General features: G+C 45.5%; 2 protein-coding genes across 2 annotated transcripts; both read left to right on the forward strand.

The window, feature by feature from the left end:
* Window positions 1-180: 180 nt before the first annotated feature.
* LOC138809141 (phosphorylated adapter RNA export protein) lies at window positions 181-11,529 on the forward strand. Its single transcript, XM_069995565.1, has 5 exons — window positions 181-288; window positions 2,292-2,905; window positions 5,966-6,086; window positions 7,696-7,779; window positions 10,576-11,529. The coding sequence occupies exons 1-5, from the start codon at window positions 199-201 to the stop codon at window positions 10,843-10,845; spliced, it is 1,179 nt and encodes a 392-aa protein (XP_069851666.1). The 5' UTR covers window positions 181-198; the 3' UTR covers window positions 10,846-11,529.
* A 3,375-nt stretch (window positions 11,530-14,904) lies between these two features.
* On the forward strand, window positions 14,905-20,277 carry LOC138809145 (sperm-associated microtubule inner protein 10-like). The gene is made up of 3 exons (XM_069995579.1): window positions 14,905-15,041; window positions 16,189-16,297; window positions 19,945-20,277. The coding sequence occupies exons 1-3, from the start codon at window positions 14,938-14,940 to the stop codon at window positions 20,152-20,154; spliced, it is 423 nt and encodes a 140-aa protein (XP_069851680.1). The 5' UTR covers window positions 14,905-14,937; the 3' UTR covers window positions 20,155-20,277.
* The last annotated feature ends 2,322 nt before the right edge of the window (window positions 20,278-22,599 follow it).

The raw sequence follows: 22,599 nt of genomic DNA on the forward strand, positions 1-22,599 counted from the left end.
TCCGTTTTCCCCGGTTCTGAGAGCGGGCTGCGCAGGCGGCCACGCGTGGCCGGGCCCGGCGCGCGCCGATGGCGCAGACCCAGCCGCGCGGGGGCGCTCGGCGGCGGCGGCGGCGCCGTCCCGCCGGAAGTGCCCCCACCGTCCCGCCCTCCCGCCGGAAGTGCTCCCGGAAAACGCCCCGCGCGGCGCCTCGGAAAGATGGCGCTGGAGGCCGGCGACATGGAGGACGGGCAGCTTTCCGACTCGAGCTCTGACATGACGGTGGAGCCCGCCGACCGGCCGCTGCAGGTGCGGGAGGGAGCGGCCGCGGCCGCGGGGGGGGGGCGTGAGGCCGAGGCGGGGCTCGAGGCTCCGAGCCTGGGCGCCTGGGCCCAGCCCGCCCGGGTCGCCGGGCCGGGCCGGGCCGGGCCGCGGTGTGCGTGCGTGCCGGGGCTGAGCTGGACCGCGGGCCTGGGCGCCGCCTCGAGGCTGGTGCTCTTCCACTCGAGCCACGCCTCCACTCGTCGCTTTTTAGCGATCCGTTGGAGCTGAGAGCCTCGCGGCCTTTCCTGGCCTCCAACCGCCGTCCTCAGACCTCTGCCTCCTGAGGAGCCACAGGCCCAAGGATCGCTCCCTAATCATTCCCTGTGGGATGGGGTGGCTCTGGCCACCCTGGAACTCGTGACGGTCTGGCCTTCCCCCCCCCCCCACACCCCACCCCATCCAAGCAGGGCTGGGATGGCGGGAGGGTACTGCCAGGCCCGGCATCTTTTCCCGTTTCCTAAGTGGGAATCTGTCAGGGCTGTCCTCCTCTTGGAGAGGGTTTGGGCGCCTGGCTGCCTGCGTTCAGATTCTGGTACTCTCCAGGTCCCCCTGCTTTGGTAGCCCCTGTAAGTGTAACTGGCATGATGCTACATGCGAAGTGCTGCACACAGTAACTGCGCACTTAGTACTGTTGGAAGTCCTACCCTTTTACTGACAACGCACCCCTCCCCCTTTTCAGTTTGTAATAGGAACTCAAGAAATACACGCTTTGGGGGCTGGGAAGGTGGCTCAGTGGTAGAGCGCTTGCCTTGAGCATGCCTGAGGCCCTGGGTTCGATTCCTCAGCACCACATAAGAAAAAAGCCGGAAGTGGCGCTGTGGCTCAAGTGGTAGAGCGCTAGCCTTGAGCTGAAGAGCTGAGGGACAGCGCCCAGGCCCAGAGTTCAAGCCCCACAACCGACAAAAAAAAAAAAAAAGATATACTTTAGTGTTCGGGACAAAGTTACAAGCAGAAGTAAGTTCAGGAGTTCTGTTGCACAGTAGGGCGACTCTACTAATATATAGTGACTCTAGTAATATATATTTCAAAACAGCTAATAGAGCAACTGCTCAGGGAGCAGAGGCAAAAGGATGGCAAAGACAGAGCCGCTCCCCCCCCCCCACACACACACAAAAGTAGCAAAAAATAAAGGTGCGAGGGAATCAGCGGTAGAGTGCCTTCTTAGCATGGGTACAATTCTCAGTAGTTGTGGGCCTATAAGGAGAAAAGAGGATTTTGACTGTTAGAGGTGATTGATATGCAAATTACATTTATGCAAATTATACATTTACATGGATCAAAATGTCACATTGGGCCCCATAAATTTGAGGTTACTTACGTCAATCAAAAAGGAAAAAGTAGCTTGGCCCGGGTGGCTCACGCCTGTAATCCTAGCTACTCAGGAGACTAGAGTTCAAGCCCCATGACTGAACAAAAAAAAAAAAGAGGGGGGGAGTGGAAAAAAAAAAAAAAGGAAAAAGTGAGACCAGACACTGTTGCTTGTGTCTGTAATCCTAGCTACTTAGGAGGCAGAGATTGGAGAATCAAGGTGTGAAGCTAGCCCTGGGAAAAGTAGGGACCCTATTTGAAAAGTAGCTAAAGCAAAAGAGATGTGGCTCAAGTAGTTAGAGCACCAGCCTAGTAAACACATGGCCATGAGTTCAATCCCCAGTACCACCAAAAAACAAACAATACTTGTCCATATAAATTCCTAGGAAATTACTGCTGGAATTTTATTTTTCGGTCACTTTGCAGCTTTTTTTTTTTTTTTAAATCAGTTGACTTGGCCTAAATTAATGCTGTGAAATTTCAACCTTATTATAGTTTTGTTTTTGAGACAGGGTCTGGTTATGAAGCCTGGGGTGGCTCTACACTTCTCATCTTCCTGCTTTGGCCTCCAGCATGCTGGGATTACAGGCATGCACCACTATATCTGACAACATTTTTTTTTTTTTTAGTAGGTGGAATTAATGTGTTCTGTGGAGTTGACTGTTTTCTTTTACTTGCAGAAAACACTCGTGGGAGACAACACTGTAAGGACCTTCCAGAGCACTGCTACAGCATGTATGCCTATCTCACATTATCGGACTGTTAAAAGTGTGGATTCAAGTGAAGAGAGTTTTTCTGATTCCGATGAAGATAGCTCTCTTTGGAAACGCAAGCGACAGAAATGTCTGAACCTGCCACCAAAACCAGAGCCTTTTCAGTTTGACCAGAGCAGTCAGAAGCCAGCTGTTGCTGGTGGAAAGAAGATAAACAACATATGGGGAGCTGTGCTTCAGGAACAGAGTCAAGATGCAGTGGCCTGTGAACTTGGTATCTTGGGGATGGAAGGCAGTATTGACAAGAGCAGGCAATCGGAGACCTACAATTATTTGCTTGCTAAGAAACTTAGGAGAGAATCTCAGGAGTGTACAAAAGATTTAGACAAAGAGCTAGATGAGTATATGCACAGTGGCAAAAAACCCGAGTTGAGGGAAGAAGAAAATGGGCAGAGTCATCTCAAACGGAAGCGACCTGCCAGAGACAGACTGGGCTCCAGACTGGAAATGGACTACAAAGGCCGATATGAGATCTCAGAAGACGATACTCAGGAGAAAGTGGCTGATGAAATTGCCTTCAGGTGAACATTTAAATTTACCTTACAGGGGCTGGGAAGGTGGCTCAGTGGTAGAGTGCTTGCCTTGAGGTCCTGGGTTTGATTCCTCAGCACCACGTAAGCAGAAAAAGCTGGAAGTGGCGCGGTGGCTTAAGTGGTAGAATGCTAGCCTTGAGCTGAATTGTTCAGGGACAGCACCCAGGCCTAGAGTTCAGGCCCCACAACTGACAAAAAAAAAAATTTACAAATGAGGACTTGGCCAAATACCCTCTAGTTACAGGAAAAAAATAAGTACTAAATATATATGACTCTTTTTGAGGGTTTTGGGTTGTTTTTGTTTTTTTCCCCCTTGGATTTAAACACAGTACTTCAAGCCTGCTAAAGCAAATTTACCTTTTGAGCCACACCTCCAGCCCTTTTCTGTTTTGTTTTGTTTTTTTACTTTGGGTTTGTTTGATGGTGTGAATGCATTTGAGTTTTCTTGAATTTGGACAGTCCTGATCTGACAAAATAATGGTTTTTTAACTTTCAAACAATTTTCTCTGTATTTAGTGTCATTCTGCTTTGAAGGTAAAACATACATTTTAAACTTGGGTTTTTGGTAGTATTTTAGGATTTGTGACTTTTAAAGAGTCTTATTGAGAGCCAGGCACTACTGGCTCATGACTGTGATCCTAACTAATAAGAAGTTGCTGTTACCTGGGAAAACTAATACTATGCATCTCAGTTTTCTCATTTGTAAACTGGGACAAAAAGTCCTCTTATAGGGGAAAAAAAAAGTAGATTAAATTAGATTTTGTATGCAGGGTGCTAGTAAATTAAGACCTGTAATCCTAGCTACTCAGGAGCCTGAGAGCTGAGGATCACAGTTCAAAGCCAGCTCAGGCAGGAAAGTCTTTGAACCTCCTATCTCGAGTTAACTGCAAAATAGCAGGAAATGGAGCTGTGGCTCAAAGTGGTAGAGTGCTAGCCTTTAGCACAAGAGCTCAGGGAGAGCACCCAGGCCCTGAATTCAAGCTCCAAAACAGGCAAAGACACTAATTAATCTTCATTGGGGTATATTTTACATTGGATATTATCTCATTTTTAGTAGGTTTATTTTTTGGAGGTACTAGGGTTTGAACTCAGTGATTCACTTACTGAACAATAGCACTCCACCTCCACCCCACCCACAGCCAAGCTGCCAGTGTGAGTGTGGATTCTTTTGCACTGGGTTTACCTGGGTGTACCACTACCATCATAGATCCCTTCCATCCACAGGCCCATCTTCAGTTAATCTGTGTTCTGATTCCTGGACAGATTTTCTGCTTTCTGTGTGAGTTGCCTTTTTTGGACAAATAGAATCATATGTATGGTGCTTTTGCGCCTAGCTTTCTCATTTATTAAAGATTTTGAAAGTGGCTCATGTTGTAGCCGGAAGCAGTAACTACTCCATATTGTGTATGTGGCTATGCTTGCAGATCTTTGAACATGTATTTTCATTCCTTTGGGGTAAATAAGGAACCAAATTGCTTGATGGGTGACTAATTTGTGTGTGTGTCATAAGTTCAGATTTTTATTGTTATTGAAAACAAATACAGGTAAGAGTAATATGATTAGAGGAAATCAAGTATTTTTCCTTCAAGCGTATCCCCACATTAGTACTGGATTTTTTAAAAATACAAAGTGTGGAATCTGAATTCTGAAAAGGAAGTTGGAGTTTAGAAACCAAAGCATTGGGGTTGGGAAGGTGGCTCATTGGTAGAGTGCTTGCCTTGCATGCCTGAGGCCCTGGGTTCGATTCCTCAGCACCACATAAGCAGAAAAAAGCTGGAAGTGGCGCTGTGGCTCAAGTGGTAGAGCACTAGCCTTGAGCTGAAGAGATGAGAGACAGAGCCCAGGCCCAGAGTTCAGGCCCTAGGACCGGCAAAAAGTCAGAGCTAAAGCTAAATCTCTTTTGTTCATTTGTGCTAGTCCTGGGGCTTGCACTCTGAGCCTGGGTGCTGTCCCTGGGCTTTTCTTTTTTCTTCTTTTTTTTTTTTTTTGGCCAGTACTGGGGCTTGAGATCAGGGCCTGGGCATTGTCCCTGAGCTTCTTTTGCTCAAGCCTAGCACTCCAGTACTTGAGCCACAGTGCCACTGCCAGCTTTTTCTGTTTATGTGATACTGAGGAGTGGAACCCAGGGCTTCATGAATGCTAGGCAAGCACTCTACCACTGAGCCACAACCCAGCCCTATCCCTATGCTGTTTGTGCTGGAGGCTAGCGCTCCACCACTTCAGCCACTTCTGTCTTTTTTCTAGTAATTAATTGGAGATAAGAATCTTGTATTTTCTGCCTGAGCTGGCTTTGAACTGTGATCCTCAGATCTCAGTCTCCTAAGTAGGATTATAGGTGTGAGCCTCCGGTGTCTGGCCTAAAGCTAACTGCAAGCTCTAGTTTGTTCCTGGTGTTTCCACAGCAGCTCACTCACTGCCTCCCCTGCAGTAAACAAAGGGTAACCGATCTGATTGGAGTGTGGCCACAGTTCCTTAGAAGAGTTACTTATGATTAGAAGAGCTACCTGTATTTTTAATCTCAATGGGAAAATGGAAAGAAATGTCTGATTCATGATGTTGAAAAAACTGACATAATGCATAAGTTCTTAGGATCGTGCTTATTGTAATTATAATAGTAAATAATTGCCATAATCTGTAAATAATTGACATTTCAATTTTTTGTTTGGAACAAAATCTTTCCTTTGAAGAGAAGATCTATCCAGACATCTGGAATTAGGAGGGTGATTAGAAGCACAGGGTATGTTTATTACTTGTCTTGGCAGGGAGTCAATTCTCTTTTATCATTTGCATTTAGGCTTTTCTTCACCACGTGGTGAGGTGTGTCTTTCCTTTGAAATCTGCCACAATGAGCAAGGCCAGTGAGAGTTCAAGTGTGAGACTTGAGGGGAACCCTTGGGGTCACAGTCTCCTGCTGGTCAGTAAGTCCGTTCATTGTGGAAGCAGATGTTAATCACAATACAATCTTGATTCTAGTTGAGAAGTATACTGCAGAAGAAGGTAGATTTCATCAACTATAAGAAATAATTTTTTATTTGTTTTTTTAATCAGGTTACAGGAACCAAAGAAGGATCTGATAGCCCGAGTAGTGAGGATAATTGGGAACAAAAAGGCAATTGAGCTTCTGATGGAAACTGCTGAAGTGGAACAGAATGGGGGTCTTTTCATAATGGTAAGGCTTTTCACAGTTTCTGTTCTTCATTATATAGCTGCTTTTTGTTTGTTTGTTTGGTTGATTTTGTTTTTGTTCAGTCTGTGGGGCTTGAATTCAGGGCCTAAGCGCTGTCCTTGAGCTTTTTTTGCTCAAGGTTAGCGCTCTACTACTTTGAGCCACAGTTCCACTTCCAGTGTTTAGGTAATTAGTTGGAGATGAGTCTCACAAACTTTCCTGCTAGGCTGGCTTTGAACTTTCTGATTTTTAAAAAATTCAGTTGTTTGAATATTGACGTAGTTGAGAGCAGAGTACCAGGGACTGTAGGGAGCTGGAGAAAGAGATTTATTAACATGCGCACACATGCACGCACAGTTGGTCTTAATTGCTTCTTGACTATATTTGAAAGTTTGGTAAGACTTATAATGTCAAGTCAGTATTAGTTGTGTTTTCAGTCATTCCCAGACATGCAGACTAGAGTCAGTCATTTAGTATACAAATTTCAACTACAGGTGAACAAAACAGCATTGCCTTTTGTAGACAAGTGTCTTTTCAAGCAGGCTTTATGTGTGTGTGTGTGTTGGTTTTTTTGTTTTTTGTTTTTTTGGTAAACAGAATAAGTTTATTTGAAAGTGAAAGGGAAATCGTGAAAGAAAGTAGTAAGCTCCTCCATCTGGAGAGGGCCCCAAAGAAAGTAGTAAACTTCTCCATCTGGAGAGGGCCCCAAAGAAGAATCCTCAAGGCAATTTCTTTAGTGCCATGATTTTTTTTTTGGGGGGGGGTCCAGTCGTGGGGCCTGAACTCTGGGCCTGGGCGCTGTCCCTCAGCTCTTCAGCTCAAGGCTAGCGCTCTACCACTTGAGCCACAGTGCCACTTCCGGCTTTTTTTTCCGCTTATGTGGTGCTGAGGAATTGAACCCAGGGCCTCATGCATGCAAGGCAAGCGCTCTACCACTGAGCCACCTTCCCAGCCCCATGATTTTTTTTTTCTGACATGGGGCTTGAACTCTGGGCCTGGGCACTGTCCCTCAGCATTTCAGTTGAAGGCAAGCACTCTACCACTTGAGCCATAGCACCATTTACGATATTCTGGAGGTTAATTGGATGTTAAACAGATGTTCTTGAAGGGCTGGCTTTCAACCTCTATCCTCAGATCTCAGCCTCCTGAGTAGCTAGAATTACAGGGGTGAGCCACTGGTGCCTAGCAACTTTTCATATTTTCATGCTTTATTTTTCTGGTAATTTAATGCTTAAATTGGCCCCTATTGATAGTACTGAAGTGCTAACTAGTGTTTCTCAATACAGGAAAGGATGATTAGCATATGTTATTTGAGTTTTGAGAAAATGCTATTTGAGTTACTACTATTTTGTAGCCTAAATTCTCTGGTGTGATTTAAGAGTCAGAATCAGGACTGGGCTGCAGGTCTGTCATTTTTTTCCTGTTTCCTTAGTTGTGTCTGCCAGAAGATGCTTTGGCTGTTTGTAGGAGGATTCTATGGAGTTGGAGGGCTGGAGGTATGTAGCTCAGTACTAGAGCTACTACACCCAGTGTGCCAAGGCCCTGGGTTCAATTCCCAGCACAGCAAAAAATAAAAGGAGTGTATAGTTTGATATTTCTGTTTCTTTTGTAGAATGGTAGTAGAAGAAGAACACCGGGCGGAGTTTTTCTAAATCTCCTGAAAAACACTCCTAGTATCAGTGAAGAACAAATTAAGGTAATGCTGATGTTCTTGGCCTTTAAGATGCATGGCAATCTGACTTCCACTCAGCCTGTAGGTCATGCTCTGCTGCCTTGCATGGACCTGTCCTGTCATTGTGTCAGTTCAAGTAACCATCATTTTCTTCCCTTTCAGATCTAATGTCATGACTACATCTTGGTCTGTTGGCATCTAATTATTTTTTCTATCCTAAATTTTTTTTTGTTAATGAACATTTCTAAACAACAAAACAGAAGAATAAGATGACCACATACCTAGATGCTTATCAATGGTTACTATTTTGGCATTCTACCCTTCCACTCCAACCAGAATCCATTCATTAGTTGGCTCCCTTGGGTCAGTCATGGGGCTTGAACTCAGCCTTGACGCTGTCCCTCAGGCCTTCAGCTCAAGACTAGTGCTCTACCACTTGAGCCTCAACTCCACTTCTGGTTTTCTGGTGGTTAATTGGCGATAAGAATCTCACGGACTTTCCTGCCTGGGCTGGCTTTGAACCATGATCCTCAGCTCTCAGGCTCCTGAGTAGCTAGGATTACAGGCGTGAGCCACCAGTGCCTGGCTCCCATTACTTTTTTTTTTTTGGGTCCAGTCGTGGAGCCTGAACTCTGGGCCTGGGCGCTGTCCCTCAGCTCTCCAGCTCAAGGCTAGCGCTCTACCACATGAGCCACAGCGCTACTTCCGGCTTTTTTTCTTTTTGCTTATGTGGTGCTGAGGAATCGAACCCAGGGCCTCATGCATGCAAGGCAAGCGCTCTACCACTGAGCCACCTGCCCAGCCCCATCTTCCATATTTTTTATAAACTGCAAGATAGTCTTCAAATCATTCTGGGATATAGGGAATGTATTTACAAATCTAAACTTAATGTTTTTTGCTTTTTCCTTTGCTTTTTTTTTTTTTTTTTTTTTTTTAAGCTAAGTAGCCAGGCTGGCATCAAGTGTATTCTCCTTCTGCCATAGCCTGCCAGTACTGGGGTTCTATGCACGGACCACCATGCCCAGCTGTTTAATCTGTTCATCAGGGAAGAGACTTTGATCTAAAACTTTTGACAGGTTTGGAATCAGGCCTGTTTGACAGGAAAGATGCAGTGCCCTGAACACAGCTGCTCTACCAGGGTGACTGCACACTCTTCTCGTGATGTCAGCACACTAAACACTCACAGGAATGCGTTACAGTCACTGGCTCTAATGCTGGGTGACAGCTTAAAGCCATTGACCTTGAACTGGTGCTTCATGTGAGTACCTAAGTGTCCTTGGGAATGGCTTTTCCCTAAAATCTGAATGTTCATTTTTGTGGCCTCTCTTTTTTTTTTAATCTATAATTGAAATTCCTGCAGAAATGTGACTTAAATGATACATCTAAAATTTTACTTAGTAATTGTTTGCTCTCCTCATAGGAATAATTACTTTGATAACATGATTTATAGCAGTGTATGTTCCCATAAAGACACATGTTGGGTAGTAGACAGAGAGATGACTTCCATGTTCATTTCCTTCCTCCAGTGTAATGCTTGGAGAAGTGTGTAGTTGGAAGAGACATTCTTCTTGGGGTTTTATTTGATATCCAGGTGCCTCTTGCAGAAACATACATGCATTGTTAGTATGATATGATAAAAAATGAATTCTCTAAAATTTGCTTTGCAATTGTTAAGATCTGAGTTTTAATCTTTATTTGACCATGAGCAAATCAGTTTTACTCAACTACAATTTTTTCACCTATGAAACTGAATGTTTTCTTTGTTATTCTGTTTGGATTTCTCTTTAGATCCCAGACCTGCTTTTCCTTATTTGCACCGTCGGTGACTCCACTTAGCAAGGCTCCCACATCGCTGCTTTCTAGTTTTCCTTGTTTATATATTTAGTGGGAACTAAATATATAGTGCTGCTAGAATAAGTCTCACCCTCTGGTGGTTATGCTCCTCAGGACATGGGTAGCAACTGAAGATGGCTTAGGTTGTCACAGCTGAGGCTGTGGTAGGTAGAAATACAAATCAGGTTGCTGCTAAAAGTCTAGCAGTACACAGTACACATCCTCCTACCTCTCCTGCAGCCCTCCCCTCCCCCCACAGCCTGCAGCATCACTCGGGGAGGCTGGAGCTAGAAGCTCAGTGGCATGCTGCCATTTCTCTCTAGCACCCTAATATGTTCTAGGTTCAATTCTATGTCAGGATGAAAGGTTTTACCATGCACATTTCCCATCTTGTGTGTCCCAAGCTGATTATTCTATGCCATGAAGACAGGTCTTCCCACACACAATTCTCACCTTATCTGATGTCATTTTTTTGTTCTTTTGAGACCGTCTGTTAGTCCAGGCTGGCCTCAAGCTCACTGTCCCATGCTGGGATTACAGGCCATACCGCCATACCCCGCTTTCATTTTTTTTTTTTTTAAGAAGGAAGTGTTTTTACATTATGCTTGTCACATGGCTTTTGTTATTCACACACTTCAAGCATGGCTTAGTTTCCCAGCATGGACAGTAGATTTCAACCCTGCACAACCTGATTTTCCTGCTGTGCCTTTGTATTCGGGCAGTTTTAAACCGAAGAGATGCTGTGTTATGTAGAATGCAAGTGAACTTGAGCCCTGGCTTACAGCAGCTACTCCTACTTTATTATCAGCTTGGCCTGTGTGGAATGATGCACCTGCTAATACTCATTATTATTATTATTATTATCATCATCATTATTATTATGAGAAATGGAAACAACAGAGAAGGGCCTTCCCATAATGAACTTTCCATAAACGGTAGCTTCTTTTGTTTCTTTTTTGGTTTTAACTAAAGCTGCTTTTATCACAGGACATTTTCTACATTGAAAATCAAAAGGAATATGAAAATAAAAAAGCTGCTAGGAAGAGGAGAACACAACTATTGGGGAAGAAAATGAAACAGGCCATCAAAAGTCTGAATTTTCAAGAGGAGGACGACACGTCACGTGAAACCTTTGCCAGCGACACCAACGAGGCGCTGGCTTCGCTGGGCGAGCCGCAGGAAGGCCGCGGGGACGCCAGGCTGGGCGCAGACGAGGCCTTCGAGGTGGACCACTCTCACGACCTGGACATATTTTAAGTGCATCGTGGACATTTTCTACACAGTGTAGTCAATGTTTCTGCTGTCTGATTTACTTTGTACTGACAGACATGAGAATCTGGAGGAGAGAGCTGTTTCTTGCTGTTAGTGAGTGTTAATATCAAGTGGGCAAAGGAGTGTGACAAAGTGAAGCATTGGAGATGCTTGTGTCTGACACAGCACCGGAAAGTGTGCAGCACAGTATTTAACCTCTCAGTCGGCTGCATGTGCTGATGTGAATTATGACTATTACCAGCTGATACTTTGTTTTGACCTGGTCATGATAACATGCTATTCCAAACTTCTATTAGGTTCTGTTTCTGATTTGTCTTTGTGCTGAATTATGCTGTGGTTTCAGAACATTCCATTAGAGCCTGAGGGAACACTGAATTGTTACAAATACTGTAACTAACATATTCGTGTTACTATCTTCTCTGTTACTAAGAACTTGGTCCTTTGGAGTTTGGTTTGTTTGTTTGTTTAGACATAGGATCTCACTGTATATTTCAGGCTGGCCTCACACTGAATCCTCAGCCTCCTGGGTGTTGGGATTATAGGTGGAGACCACACCCCACTCCACCCACCCCCAGATAGTTTTAGGCAATTCTAAGGACCAGGACTTAGAACAAGCTTCTGTTGTCTGTTCTTTCCATTTGTTTGTTTGTGGAGAAACAAATGTCAGAAGCTTTCAAAAGAAATATGGGTTCTTTTTGAATTGTACTTAAAACTCTGTGACCCACATCTGTGTTATCATGGACATTTCAAATTCCCAGTGATGCCTGCCTAAGATTTGTTTTACCTTATGTTAAGGAAGCTAGGTATTTATGTCACATCTGCATGAAGTTTCAAATTGCTCATTTTTATTAAAGAAAAAAACCAGTAAATATGTTTCTAGGGTTAACTAGTTTACAGAGTAAATCAACAGAAATGTACTCATGAAACAAAAATTTGTATATTAAAAAATATGATTCATCACTTATAAAATGGTCTTTACAATGTATTTGAAGTCTTTTAGTAGTTCCTAAAAGTGTGTTATTGGAACTTGGATCTCAGAAGGAAGTGGTTATTAGTTGCTTTTTATTTATAAATTACGCAAAAATAAATTTTGTTTTTGGCAGTCCTTAATGAGCTTTATGCGTCTCTCATGGGTGCTGGTGACCGAGCAAGGTCACATGAGCTTTATGCGTCTCATGGGTGCTGGTGACCGAGCAAGGCTTCATGCGTGTTAAGTGTGTGCTTTTACCACTGAGCTTTCCACGCACCAACTTTTTTGTGTGTATACCAAGGTTTCAACCCAGGGCCTTGCACTTGCTAGGCCTACGCTTTATCTCGTGAGCCACACCCCCAGCTTTCCTTGCTTTCATTTTGCCCCAGCCAGCTGGCAGTGAGATCCTCCTGTTCACAGTTTGCATGAAGTGGGGAAGGCGAGTGTGCTGCTGCTGCACCCAGCTCCTGGGTGAGATGGAGTGAGGCTTCAGACTCCTTGCTTGAGCTGGCCTCCAACTGCGAGCCTCGTACTCTGCACCCCAAGTAGCTGCAGTTTTAGGCATAAACTTGTCAGCGCTCAGCTCATTTTATTTCATAATTTCATTTTTCATAAAATTGATAGGATTAGAAGAAGAAAAATATTTCAAGTAAATCACTGAATATTGACCCTGAGGTAGTGCGGCAGTCCTGTGAGGTGATTTTAAAGATGCACAATACAACTTTAACCAAGAGAACAGACATGCAGCACATTTAAAGCCATATACTAGTGCAAATGCCTTTTCTATTGAAAATTGTTTAAAGACATTAGCACTGGGGATAATTGGCTGCACTGAGCCTCAACCCAGTTCTTTGCATTTGGAACTAGAGAGTTTTAGTTTGGTTCCTGCTACTCTCACAGAAGCCAATACTCATTAGACTTTTCTCTATTGTTCTTCCTCTATTGATTCTTCAAAAAAGATTCCTCCTCAAGCCATGTGCTGGTGGCTCATCAGTAATCCTAATCTCTCTGGAGGCTAAAACCTGGAGGATTATGAGTTGAAACCTGACTGGGCAAAGATGCCCCCAATACCATTACCAATTCACCAGCAAAGTTCCAAACTGGATACATAGCTCAGGTATAGTGCTAGCTGTGAAAGAAAGTCAAGCAAGAGTGCGAGGCTCTGAGTTCAAGTTTAAAAAAATTAAAAATTCAAACCTTCCTCTTCAAACCTCTTTGGCTACCCAAATCAAGACAGTTTCTGCATTGTTCCCAGATCTGTATTTAGTACAACTACAAACCACCATGTCTTGGAGTAGTTCTTCCTGCTCATCCTAACATTTTTCCTACTTGATGGCTAGTTGCTTTTATACTGACATCCACCTTTCATAGTAATAGGAGTATTGCTCCATACTTTGTTAAAATGAGTTCGGGTTGCACTGGCTGGCTCATACCTGTGATCTTAGCTCCTTGAGAGGCAGAGATTAGGGGATCTTAGTTTGAGGCCAGGCTAACTAAAACTTCAAAGAGACTCCATCTCATTCAATTACTGGTGGTGGTACAAACCTGTAGCTTGACATAGGAGAAGCGCCATGGCTGGATGCCTGTCCGGCATCCCCAGCAACACGGGGAACAAGAATAGGAGGATCCCAACCCAGGCTTGTCAGGGCATAAAGGAGAGCCTAGCTTGAAAATAATCGAGGCAAAAAGGGAGCTAGGAGTGAGGCTCAAATGGTAGAATGCCTGCCTCGCAAGCAGAGTCAGTGAGTTCAGTCCTCACTGGGTTCTGGCTTAGACAACAAGTATATAGAAGTGAGAGCACAAATGGTTTATCAAGCATTGTGTGCAGAGTCTGCAGAGGAAAATCAGACCAGCAAACAATAGAAGGCATATATAAAGAGAATATCAAGTGCATAAAAAGAATATAAAGAGCTGGGTGCCAGAGGCTCACGCCTGTAATCCTAGCTACTCTGGAGGCTGAGATCTGAGGATTGCGGTTCAAAGCCAGCCAAGGCAGGAAAGTCCGTGAGACTCTTATCTCCAATAAACCACTCAAAAACCGGAAGTGGTGCTGTGGCTCAAGCAGTAGAGCGCTCGCCGTGAGCTGAAGAGTGTAGGGACAGCGCCCAAGCCAGAGTTCAAGCCCCATGACCGACAAAAAAAAGAATACTTGTGAATATTTAGTCCCTTATTTTTGCCTGGATGTCATTTGCAATATGTCTGCAAGTGTTCCCACTTTTAGATTGTTCATTATATTTTGTTTTTCAAGAAGAGGAATACTGCCGGGCGCTGGTGGCTCACGCCTGTAATCCTAGCTACTCAGGAGGCTGAGATCTGAGGATTGCGGTTCAAAGCCAGCCCGGGCAGGAAAGACCGTGAGACTCCTATCTCCAATAAACCACCAGAAACCAGGAAGTGGCGCTGTAGCTCAAATGGTAGAGCACTCACCTTGAGCTGAAGAGCTGAGGGACAGCGCCCAGGCCCGGAGTTCAAGCCCCATGACCAACAAAAAAAAAAAAAAAAAGAAGAGGAATACTTTTGTTAGTACTGGTACCGGAACTTGAACTCAGGGCCTGGATGCCACAGCTCTACTTCTGGCTTTTTGCTGTCAAGTGGATTTGAGTCTCACAGATCTTACTGCTTTGAACCACAGTCCTCAAATCTCAACCTCCTGGGTATGTAGGATTACAGGTGTGAGTCATCAGGCAGATTTTTTTTTTTTTTTTTTTTTTGGTGAGAGAGGGGTCTGTCATGGGGCTTGAACTCAGGGCCTGGGTGCTGTCCCTGAGCTCTTTTTGCTCAAGGATAGCATTTTACCACTTTGAGCCACAGCACCATTTCTGGCTTTTGAATGGTTAGTTGGAGATAAGAGTCTCACAGACTTTCCTGCCTGGGCTGACTTCAAACCATGATCCTCAGATCTCAACCTCCTGAGTATCTAGGATTACAGGCATGAGCCCACTGTCACCAAGCTCCAAGCAGATTTTTAAGATGCCACCAAACTGAAACTGTGTGCCAACCCTCAGCCTCTAAGGTAGCTAAGGGCTGTTATGAAGTCACACGCATTATTATTACATCAGCGGCAGCAGCTCATCACAACCAGAGTCTCGGGAGATTCTGGAAGAGAAATGGATTCGGGAAGAGAAATGGATTTGGGAAGAGACACCAGTCCTACCTTACCCAAACTAGCCAATGATTACCCAGAGGAGAGCTCATCTAAACCCCCTCATAAGTGAGAACTGAAGTGTTCTGGGTCTTTGGTTTTCAGTGATGGGGGTGGAGCCCAGGGTTTCATGTTTACGGGCCACATGCCATGCTTGTGCTTGTTTTACTTGAGTTTTCAAATTTTATTTTTCTCGTGCTTTTTTGCCCATGGCTAGCCTCAGGGCACAGCTGTCCTCCCTAGTATCCAGGGTGACAGACAAATTTCACCATGCTCAGCTTGGGGGCTAACAGTTTCCCCTACTAGCCTTTAACCCAGATCCTCCTGATTTTCACCTTCCCCAGAGCTGAGATGATAGGCATCTGACCCCCCCTTCCCTTCCCTCTCCTCCCCTCCTCTTACCTCCCACCCCTACCTTCCTTTCTCCTACCTTTCTCTACCCTATCCTTTTTCTGTAACTAGCCAAGTATTTCCTTAAGTATTTCCCCTTAAAGCCAGGTTACGGGGAATTGTGGGTGTTTGGCGTATGGACACTGCTGGACGGGATCTTGGTGGTTGGTGGTGAGGGTGGGCTGAAAGGGTCGATTGCTTGCATTGTGTCCCTGACTCAGGAGGCTGAGAACTGAGGATTGTGATTTGAAGCCAGCCAGGGCAGGAAAGTTCTGAAGACCCTCCTCTCCAATAAACCAAGACACTAGAACACTAGGAGGTATGGCTCAAGTGGTAGAGTCCAGTTTTGAGCAAAAAAGAAAAAAGCTAAAGAAAAGTGCCTAGGCTCTAAGTTCAAGCCCCACTACTGATGGGGAAGGGAGAGGGGGAGAAAATGATAATAAAACAACTCATTTTGTTGGTGGTAGCTGTGGACTTGAACTCAGGACCTGGGCACTGTCCCTGACCTTTTTTACTCAAGGCTAATGCTTTACCACGTTGAGCCACAGCTCCACTTCTGATTTTCTGATGGTTAATTAGAAATAAGAGTCTCATAGACTTTACTGCCCAGGCTAGCTTTGAACCTTGATCCTCAGATCTCAGCCTCCTGAATAGCTAGGATGACAGACGTAGGCCACCAGTGCCCAGAGATAAAACAACTGTTAACCGCAGTCTTCTCTTCTTGCTTTCCATCTTCAGGTTGGGTGATATGCAGACGTAGGCCACCAGTGCCCAGAGATAAAACAACTGTTAACCGCAGTCTTCTCTTCTTGCTTTCCATCTTCAGGTTGGGTGATATGCATTTGCCTCGGTTTTCACTGAAGCAAGGAATGATCCCAGCACGTTACGTTATGCCTTGGAAAGAATGTATGAAATTCAGGCGTGTGAATGTGAAGGTACTCCCTCATAAACATACATAGTTTTAAAACGTATACTATTGAATATAACCTCTGGTTAGACAGACTTAAGCAGACCAAAACTATTTCACCAAGCTCTGAGTTCAAATCCAGTACCACAAAAAGCACCTATTTTTTGCAGGTTAAAAACAGAAGAATTCGGGGCTGGGAAGGTGGCTCAGTGGTAGAGCTCTTGCCTTGCATGCCTGAGGCCCTAGGTTCGATTCCTCAGTACCACATAAGCAAAAAGAAAAAAGCCAGAAGTGGTGCTGTGGCTCAAGTGGTAGAGCGCTAGCCTTGAGCTGAAAAGCTGAGGGACAGCGCCCAGGCCCAGAGTTCAGGCCCCACGACCGGACCAAAAAAAAAAAAAAAAAGGAGAATTCAAATAACCAAAGCCAAAATCTAAAATAGGTACACAAAGTAACTTCAAAGCCAGCCAGTTTGTTCGCTTGTAATATAAGGATGTTCAGCAGAAGCCTGCACCAGTGGCCTACGCATATAATCCCAGCCCCTCAGGGAGGATGAAGTCTGAAGACTGAGATTTGAAGTCAGTACGAGCAAGAAAATCAATAAGGTTATTATTTATTATTTTTTTGTCAGTTGTGGGGCCTGGACGCTGTCCCTCAGCTCTTCAGCTCAAGGCGAGCGCTCTACTGCTTGAGCTACAGTACCACTTCCGGTTTTCTAGTGGTTTATTGGAGGTAAAAGTCTCACAGACTTTCCTGCCCGGGCTGGCTTTGAACCATGATCCTCAGATCTCAGCCTCTTGAGTAGCTAGGATTATAGGCCTGAGCCACGGGCGCCCAGCTTCAATAAGGTTCTTATTTCCAATTCATCACTTAAAAAAAAAAAAAAAAAGGAAGCAAAATGTGTCTCAGTATTAGAGTTCCAGCCTTGAACACACACACACACACACACACACACACACACACACACACAAATGGACAAGTGCCCAGGCCCTCAGTTCAAGCTCCAATTCAGGCAGGCGCATGTGTACAAGCTTAGCAGGTGCAGGTGCATTGCTGTCAAAGCTGGAATTCAGATAACATAGTTTCTGGTTTGTGTTCTGTACCCGGATAATACCCAGGGCACACAAGGAGCAGCTAGGTTTCCAGCTCCAAGCCACTTATCAGCCAGTACTTGTAAGACCTTTTGCAAATTCAGATTGATCATTTACAGGTGAAACACCAAGTTGTTGTTGTTTAATGCCAGTACTAGGGCTTGAACTCAGAGCCTCACATTCTCACTCGGCATTTCAACTGAAAGCTGACATTCTACCACTTGAGCCACACCTCCACTTCCACTTTTTTGGTTTTAACTATTTCAGTTGATTTTTTTTTCTTTTTCATGGTTTTTTGTTGTTGTTGTTATTATCAAGGTGATGTACAGAGGAATCACAGTACATAAGTCTGGTAATGACATCCTTGTTTTTCCCTCCTCCTCCTCCTCCTTTGGGTCTGTTCGTGGGGCCTGAACTCTGGGCGTGGATGATGTACCTCAGCTCTCCACTTGAGCCACAGCGCCACTTCCGACTTTTTTTTCCTTTAGCTTATGTGGTGCTGAGGAATCGAACCCAGGGCCTCAGGCATGCAAGGCGAGCGCTCTACCACTGAGCCACCTTCCCAGCCCACCTCCTCCTCCTCCTTCTTGGTGATACTTGGGTTCACACTCAGGGCCTTGGGCCTGTTACACAGGTGCTCTACCCCTCAAGCCAACTAGCCAGGCACTGATCTTACTCTTTAGAGCTGTAAGCAGTGTCGTCGTTCACAGCTCTCTTTGTTCTTGTCATTTAGTTGTTGTATTTTCAGTGCTGGTGCTGCAGCTTGAACTTGGGACCTGGGTGCTGTTCCTAAGCTCTTTCACTTAAGGTGCTCTACCACTTAAACCACAGCTCCACTTCTGGCTTTTTGGTGGCTGAGATAAGGGTCTCACAGATTTTGCTGTCAGGCTGGCTTCAAATCACAATCCTCAGATCTCAGCCTCCTAGTGCCTCGCTTACAATTTAGCTTACATTTCTCCAGCAATTTAAAATAATATGAATGAGTGGTGTAAGAAGCATTCTATGTTAGAATCTCCATGACATTTAAGTGGAAAATTCCATGAAGTGAACATGGTTCCACAAGTGCATTCTCGCTCTTCGTTGCTCTCTTCTCCTCACATCACCATTTTTCCTTGGCAGGGGAGGAAAACCTCCAGATAACATAAAAATGACAATCCAGCATGGCAGATATGGGGCTGAGCCCCCAGCCGGCCTACAAGGTCATGAGCAGAAGTGAAATCTCAAATAACTGTTACTTAGCAACTTCGTTGTTGGTGGTGGTGGTCATGGGGCTTGAACTCAGGGCCTGGGCTCTCTGTCCCTGAGCTTTTGTGCTCCAGGCTAGCGCTCTACCACTTTGAGCCACAGCTCCACTTCCAGTTTTTTGTTGTTGTTGTTGGTGTGGTCGTGGGGCTTGAACTCTGGGCTTGGGCGCTGTCCCTGCACTCTTCAGCTCAAGGCGTGCGCTCTACCACTTGAGCCACAGCGCCACTTCTGGTTTTTGGTGATTAATTGGAGATATGTGTCTCATGGACTTTCCTGCCTGGGCTGGCTTTGAACTGTGATCCTATTATCTCAGCCTCCTAAGTAGCTAGGATTATGAGTGTGAGCCACTGGCACCCAGCTCCACTTCCAGTTTTTAAGTGGTTAATTGGAGATAAGAAGCTCATAGACTTTCCTGCCCAGGCTGGCTTTGAACCATGATTCTCTAGATCTCCACTGAGTAGCTAGGATTACAGGTGTGAGCCGCTAGCCCCTCGGCTATAAGCAACTATTTTAAGAACAGCAACATATGTGCTACCAATTAGCAGACCTAGTCATTGGCAAACCTTTTAAATTCACATGTGGACCTTTTGGGTGTTTGGAGCTTTATTTTTGAGGCAAGATCTTGCTGTATAATCCAGGCTGGGCCTTTAACTCATGATCCTCCTCTCAGCCTCCTGTGTAGCTAGGATCCTCATTCTCATTCTCACTTAGCTGTTTTGCTCAGGGCTGGCACTCTATCACTTGAATCGCAACTCTACTTGTAGCTTTTTGGTGGTTAATTGGAGAGAAGAGTCTCATGGACTTTCCTGCCCAAGCTGGCTTCAAACCACAATCCTTAGATCTCAGTTTCCTGAGTAGGATATAGGCATGAGCCATCAGCAAAAAGCAAAATTTCTCATCTTTTACTGTAAAAAGTTATTTTATTTTTGAAATGGGCTCCACTCCTCCTTCCCTTCCCAATTAACTGCCATCTGGGTATACATGTATGAGCGCACGCATGCCCGTGTGTGTGTGTGTGTGTGTGTGTGTGTGTGTGTGTGTGTGTGTGTGTATGTGTGTGTGTATGTATGTGCTGGTACCAGGGCTTGAACTCTTGCTTAGCTTTCTTTACTCAAAGCTAGTATTCTACTACCACTTGAACCATACTTCCAGTTTAGCTTTTCTGTTGGTTAATTGTAAGAATTTTACAGACTTTTCTGCACAGGCTGGCTTTGAACCATGATCTTCAGAGCTCAACCTCCTGATTACAGGAGTAAGCCACCAGCACCCCCTCCCCGTCTTAATCTAACAGGAAAGTGTATCTGGTGTGATATTAACAGGAGGTTTGGGGCTTCCCTTGCAGCAGGCCAAGGCAAACGGGATTTACACCGGCTCATTAGAAGACACTCTGTTTTTGAACTGCAGTGAAAGGCTCTGCCATGGGGAAAACCGCAACATCGTCTTAAAGAAAGGCTCCTCAGAAATCAAGGTCACAGACATGCCTATGTATTCCCCGCTCTCCAAATACCAGAGCACCGTGATCTCGCACGGCTTCAGGAGGCGGCTGATCTGATGCAGGAGGAGAGCAGGCTGCTGAGCCGAGGGCACAGCTCAGCATGGGACAGCGGTGTGTGCCTGGCACACAGGACTTTTGAGTATTGAAAATAAAGCAGTAAACAGTTTCATTCATACCCCCCACTCATCTCTAGAGGCGTTTAAGTTTGTGGCACATTTGTATTTCACCTAAAAGTTCATCTGTTTAAATATCTTAAGAAAGCTGAGCACTGATGGCTCACACCTGTAATCCTAGCTACTCAAGAGGATGAGGTCTGAGGATCAAGGTTCAAAGCCAGCCCAGGCAGGAAAAGTCCATGAGCCTTTTGTGTGTGTGTGTCAGTTGTGGGGCTTGAACTCTGGGCCTGGTGCTGTCCCTGAACTTCTTTTGCTCAAGGCTAGCACTCTTACCACTTGAGCCAATAAACCACTAGAAAACCATACGTGGCACTGTGGCTCAAGTAGTAGAGCACTCACCTTGAGCTGAAGAGCCAAGGGACAGTGCCCAGGCCCAGAGTTCAAGACCCACGACTGACATATATATATACATATATCTTTTTTTTGGGGGGGGGGTTCGGTCGTGGAGCCTGAACTCTGGGCCTGGGCGCTGTCCCTCAGCTCTTCAGCTCAAAGCTAGCACTCTACCACTTGAGCCACAGCGCCACTTCCGGCTTTTTTCTTTTTGCTTATGTGGTGCTGAGGAATCGAACCCAGGGCCTCAGGCATGCAAGGCACACGCTCTACCACTGAGCCATCTTCCCAGCCCCATATATACATATATCTTGTTAGAAAACAGCATCATTCCAAGCCAGGCACTGGAGCTCATGCCTGTAATCTCTGCTATAACCCCAGCTACTCAGGATCTGAAGGTTGAGGTTGGAAGCTAGCCTGGACAGAAAATGTCCCTGTCACTCTTATCTCCAATTAACCATCAAAAAGCCAGAAATGGAACTGTGGCTCGAGTGGTAGAGTACCAACTTTGAGCAAAAAAAGCTTAGGGAGAGCACACTGGCCCTGAGTTCAAACCCTCCCCACCCCCTCCCCACCCCCCTCCCCACACACCATTATGACTGGGAAAAGAAAAGTCTGGGCACTGGTGGCTCATGCCTGCAATCCTAGCTACACAGGAGGCTGAGATTTGAGCACCACAGTTCAACACCAGCCCCGGCAGGAAAGTCCCCAGGTGACACACACCGCCAGTTAACCACTGAAAAACCTCAAATGGTGCTGTGGCTCCAAGTGGTAGAGCACTAGCCTTGAGCACAAAAGCTCAGGGACAGCGCCCAGGCCCTGAGTTCAAGCCCTAGGATCAAGACACACACACACACACACACACACACACACAGAAAAGAGAAAGCCATGACTTGAACAGACACTATTCATGCACCTAGCAGCCACACACACACACACACTCACACACACACACACACACACACACACACACACACACACACACACAGAAAAGAGAAAGCCATGACTTGAACAGACACTATTCATGCACCTAGCAGCCACACACACACACACACTCACATACACACACACACTCACACACACACACACACACACACACACACACACAGAAAAGAGAAAGCCATGACTTGAACAGACACTATTCATGCACCTAGCAGCAGCTGGGAAAGGGGTGAGACCTGGTGTGTATGCTGGTGATGAGGACACAGGTAGGAACATACTGTATTTCATTCAGCCATGACAAGCAGCCACAAGTGTCACAACAGGGAGAAAGTTGTGACATGAGTTGTGCCAAATAAATCCTGATCCCACTCCAGTAAAGGCCACGGAGAAAAAGGGGTGTGTGTGGGGGGTTCCCACCCTCACCAGAACACACCGCTGCTGGGCTGGGCTCCCGCCGGGAAGAGCGGAAGTCTGCAGTCAGAGATACTCCTCGTTGGCAGCTGGAGCTGACTGACAGGTCAGAGATAGGGAGTCAGATTACCTTCCCCAGCCCCTTGCAACCTGAAGAACTCCCTTGCCTGTTTTGTCCTTTGGAGGGAGTGTGAAGTCAAAGCCTCACATTTGCTAGACACTCGAGTCAACTCTTTTTTTCCTTTCCTCTTTGTTCCCAAGTGGAGCCTTGTGTTTTTGCCTGGAGCTAGCCTCAGAATGAGATCCTCCGACCCATGCCTCCTGCTTCCAGGGTAACTGGTGCCACCGGCAGAAGTCACTGGCCCAGTCCTCTTTCTGTTAAGACATGGCTGCTAGCAACAAATTCACTTTTCTCATATCTGGGAAATCTACAGTTCATCTTTTTGAAGAAGGCAGTAAAAGGGATTGAAATTGAAATTCCCTGGTGCTGGTGGCTCACAACCTTAATCTAGCTACTCAGGAGGCTGAGGTCTGGTGGGTTGCAGTTTGAAGCCAGCTCAGACAAAAAAAAAAGTTTATGTGATATCATTTATAATCAACCATCAAAAAGTCAGGCTGGAGGCATGGCTCAAGTGGTTGT

The sequence above is a fragment of the Dipodomys merriami genome, unplaced genomic scaffold, assembly GCF_024711535.1.
Source record: "Dipodomys merriami isolate MVZ:Mamm:240054 unplaced genomic scaffold, mDipMer1.0.p SCAF_487, whole genome shotgun sequence".
Classification (NCBI taxonomy): Eukaryota; Metazoa; Chordata; class Mammalia; order Rodentia; family Heteromyidae; genus Dipodomys; species Dipodomys merriami.

What these genes read in the sequence shown, in the direction of transcription:
- LOC138809141 (XM_069995565.1), top strand. Translation starts at nt 199, where the DNA reads ATGGCGCTGGAGGCCGGCGACATGGAGGACGGGCAGCTTTCCGACTCG. An exon ending in CCGCCGACCGGCCGCTGCAG is followed by an intron (nt 289 to 2,291) that starts GTGCGGGAGGGA and finishes TTTTACTTGCAG; the next exon opens with AAAACACTCGTGGGAGACAA. An exon ending in TCAGTGAAGAACAAATTAAG is followed by an intron (nt 7,780 to 10,575) that starts GTAATGCTGATG and finishes CTTTTATCACAG; the next exon opens with GACATTTTCTACATTGAAAA.
- LOC138809145 (XM_069995579.1), top strand. Translation starts at nt 14,938, where the DNA reads ATGGATTCGGGAAGAGAAATGGATTTGGGAAGAGACACCAGTCCTACC. An exon ending in TCATCTAAACCCCCTCATAA is followed by an intron (nt 15,042 to 16,188) that starts GTGAGAACTGAA and finishes TTCCATCTTCAG; the next exon opens with GTTGGGTGATATGCATTTGC. An exon ending in TCAGGCGTGTGAATGTGAAG is followed by an intron (nt 16,298 to 19,944) that starts GTACTCCCTCAT and finishes CTTCCCTTGCAG; the next exon opens with CAGGCCAAGGCAAACGGGAT.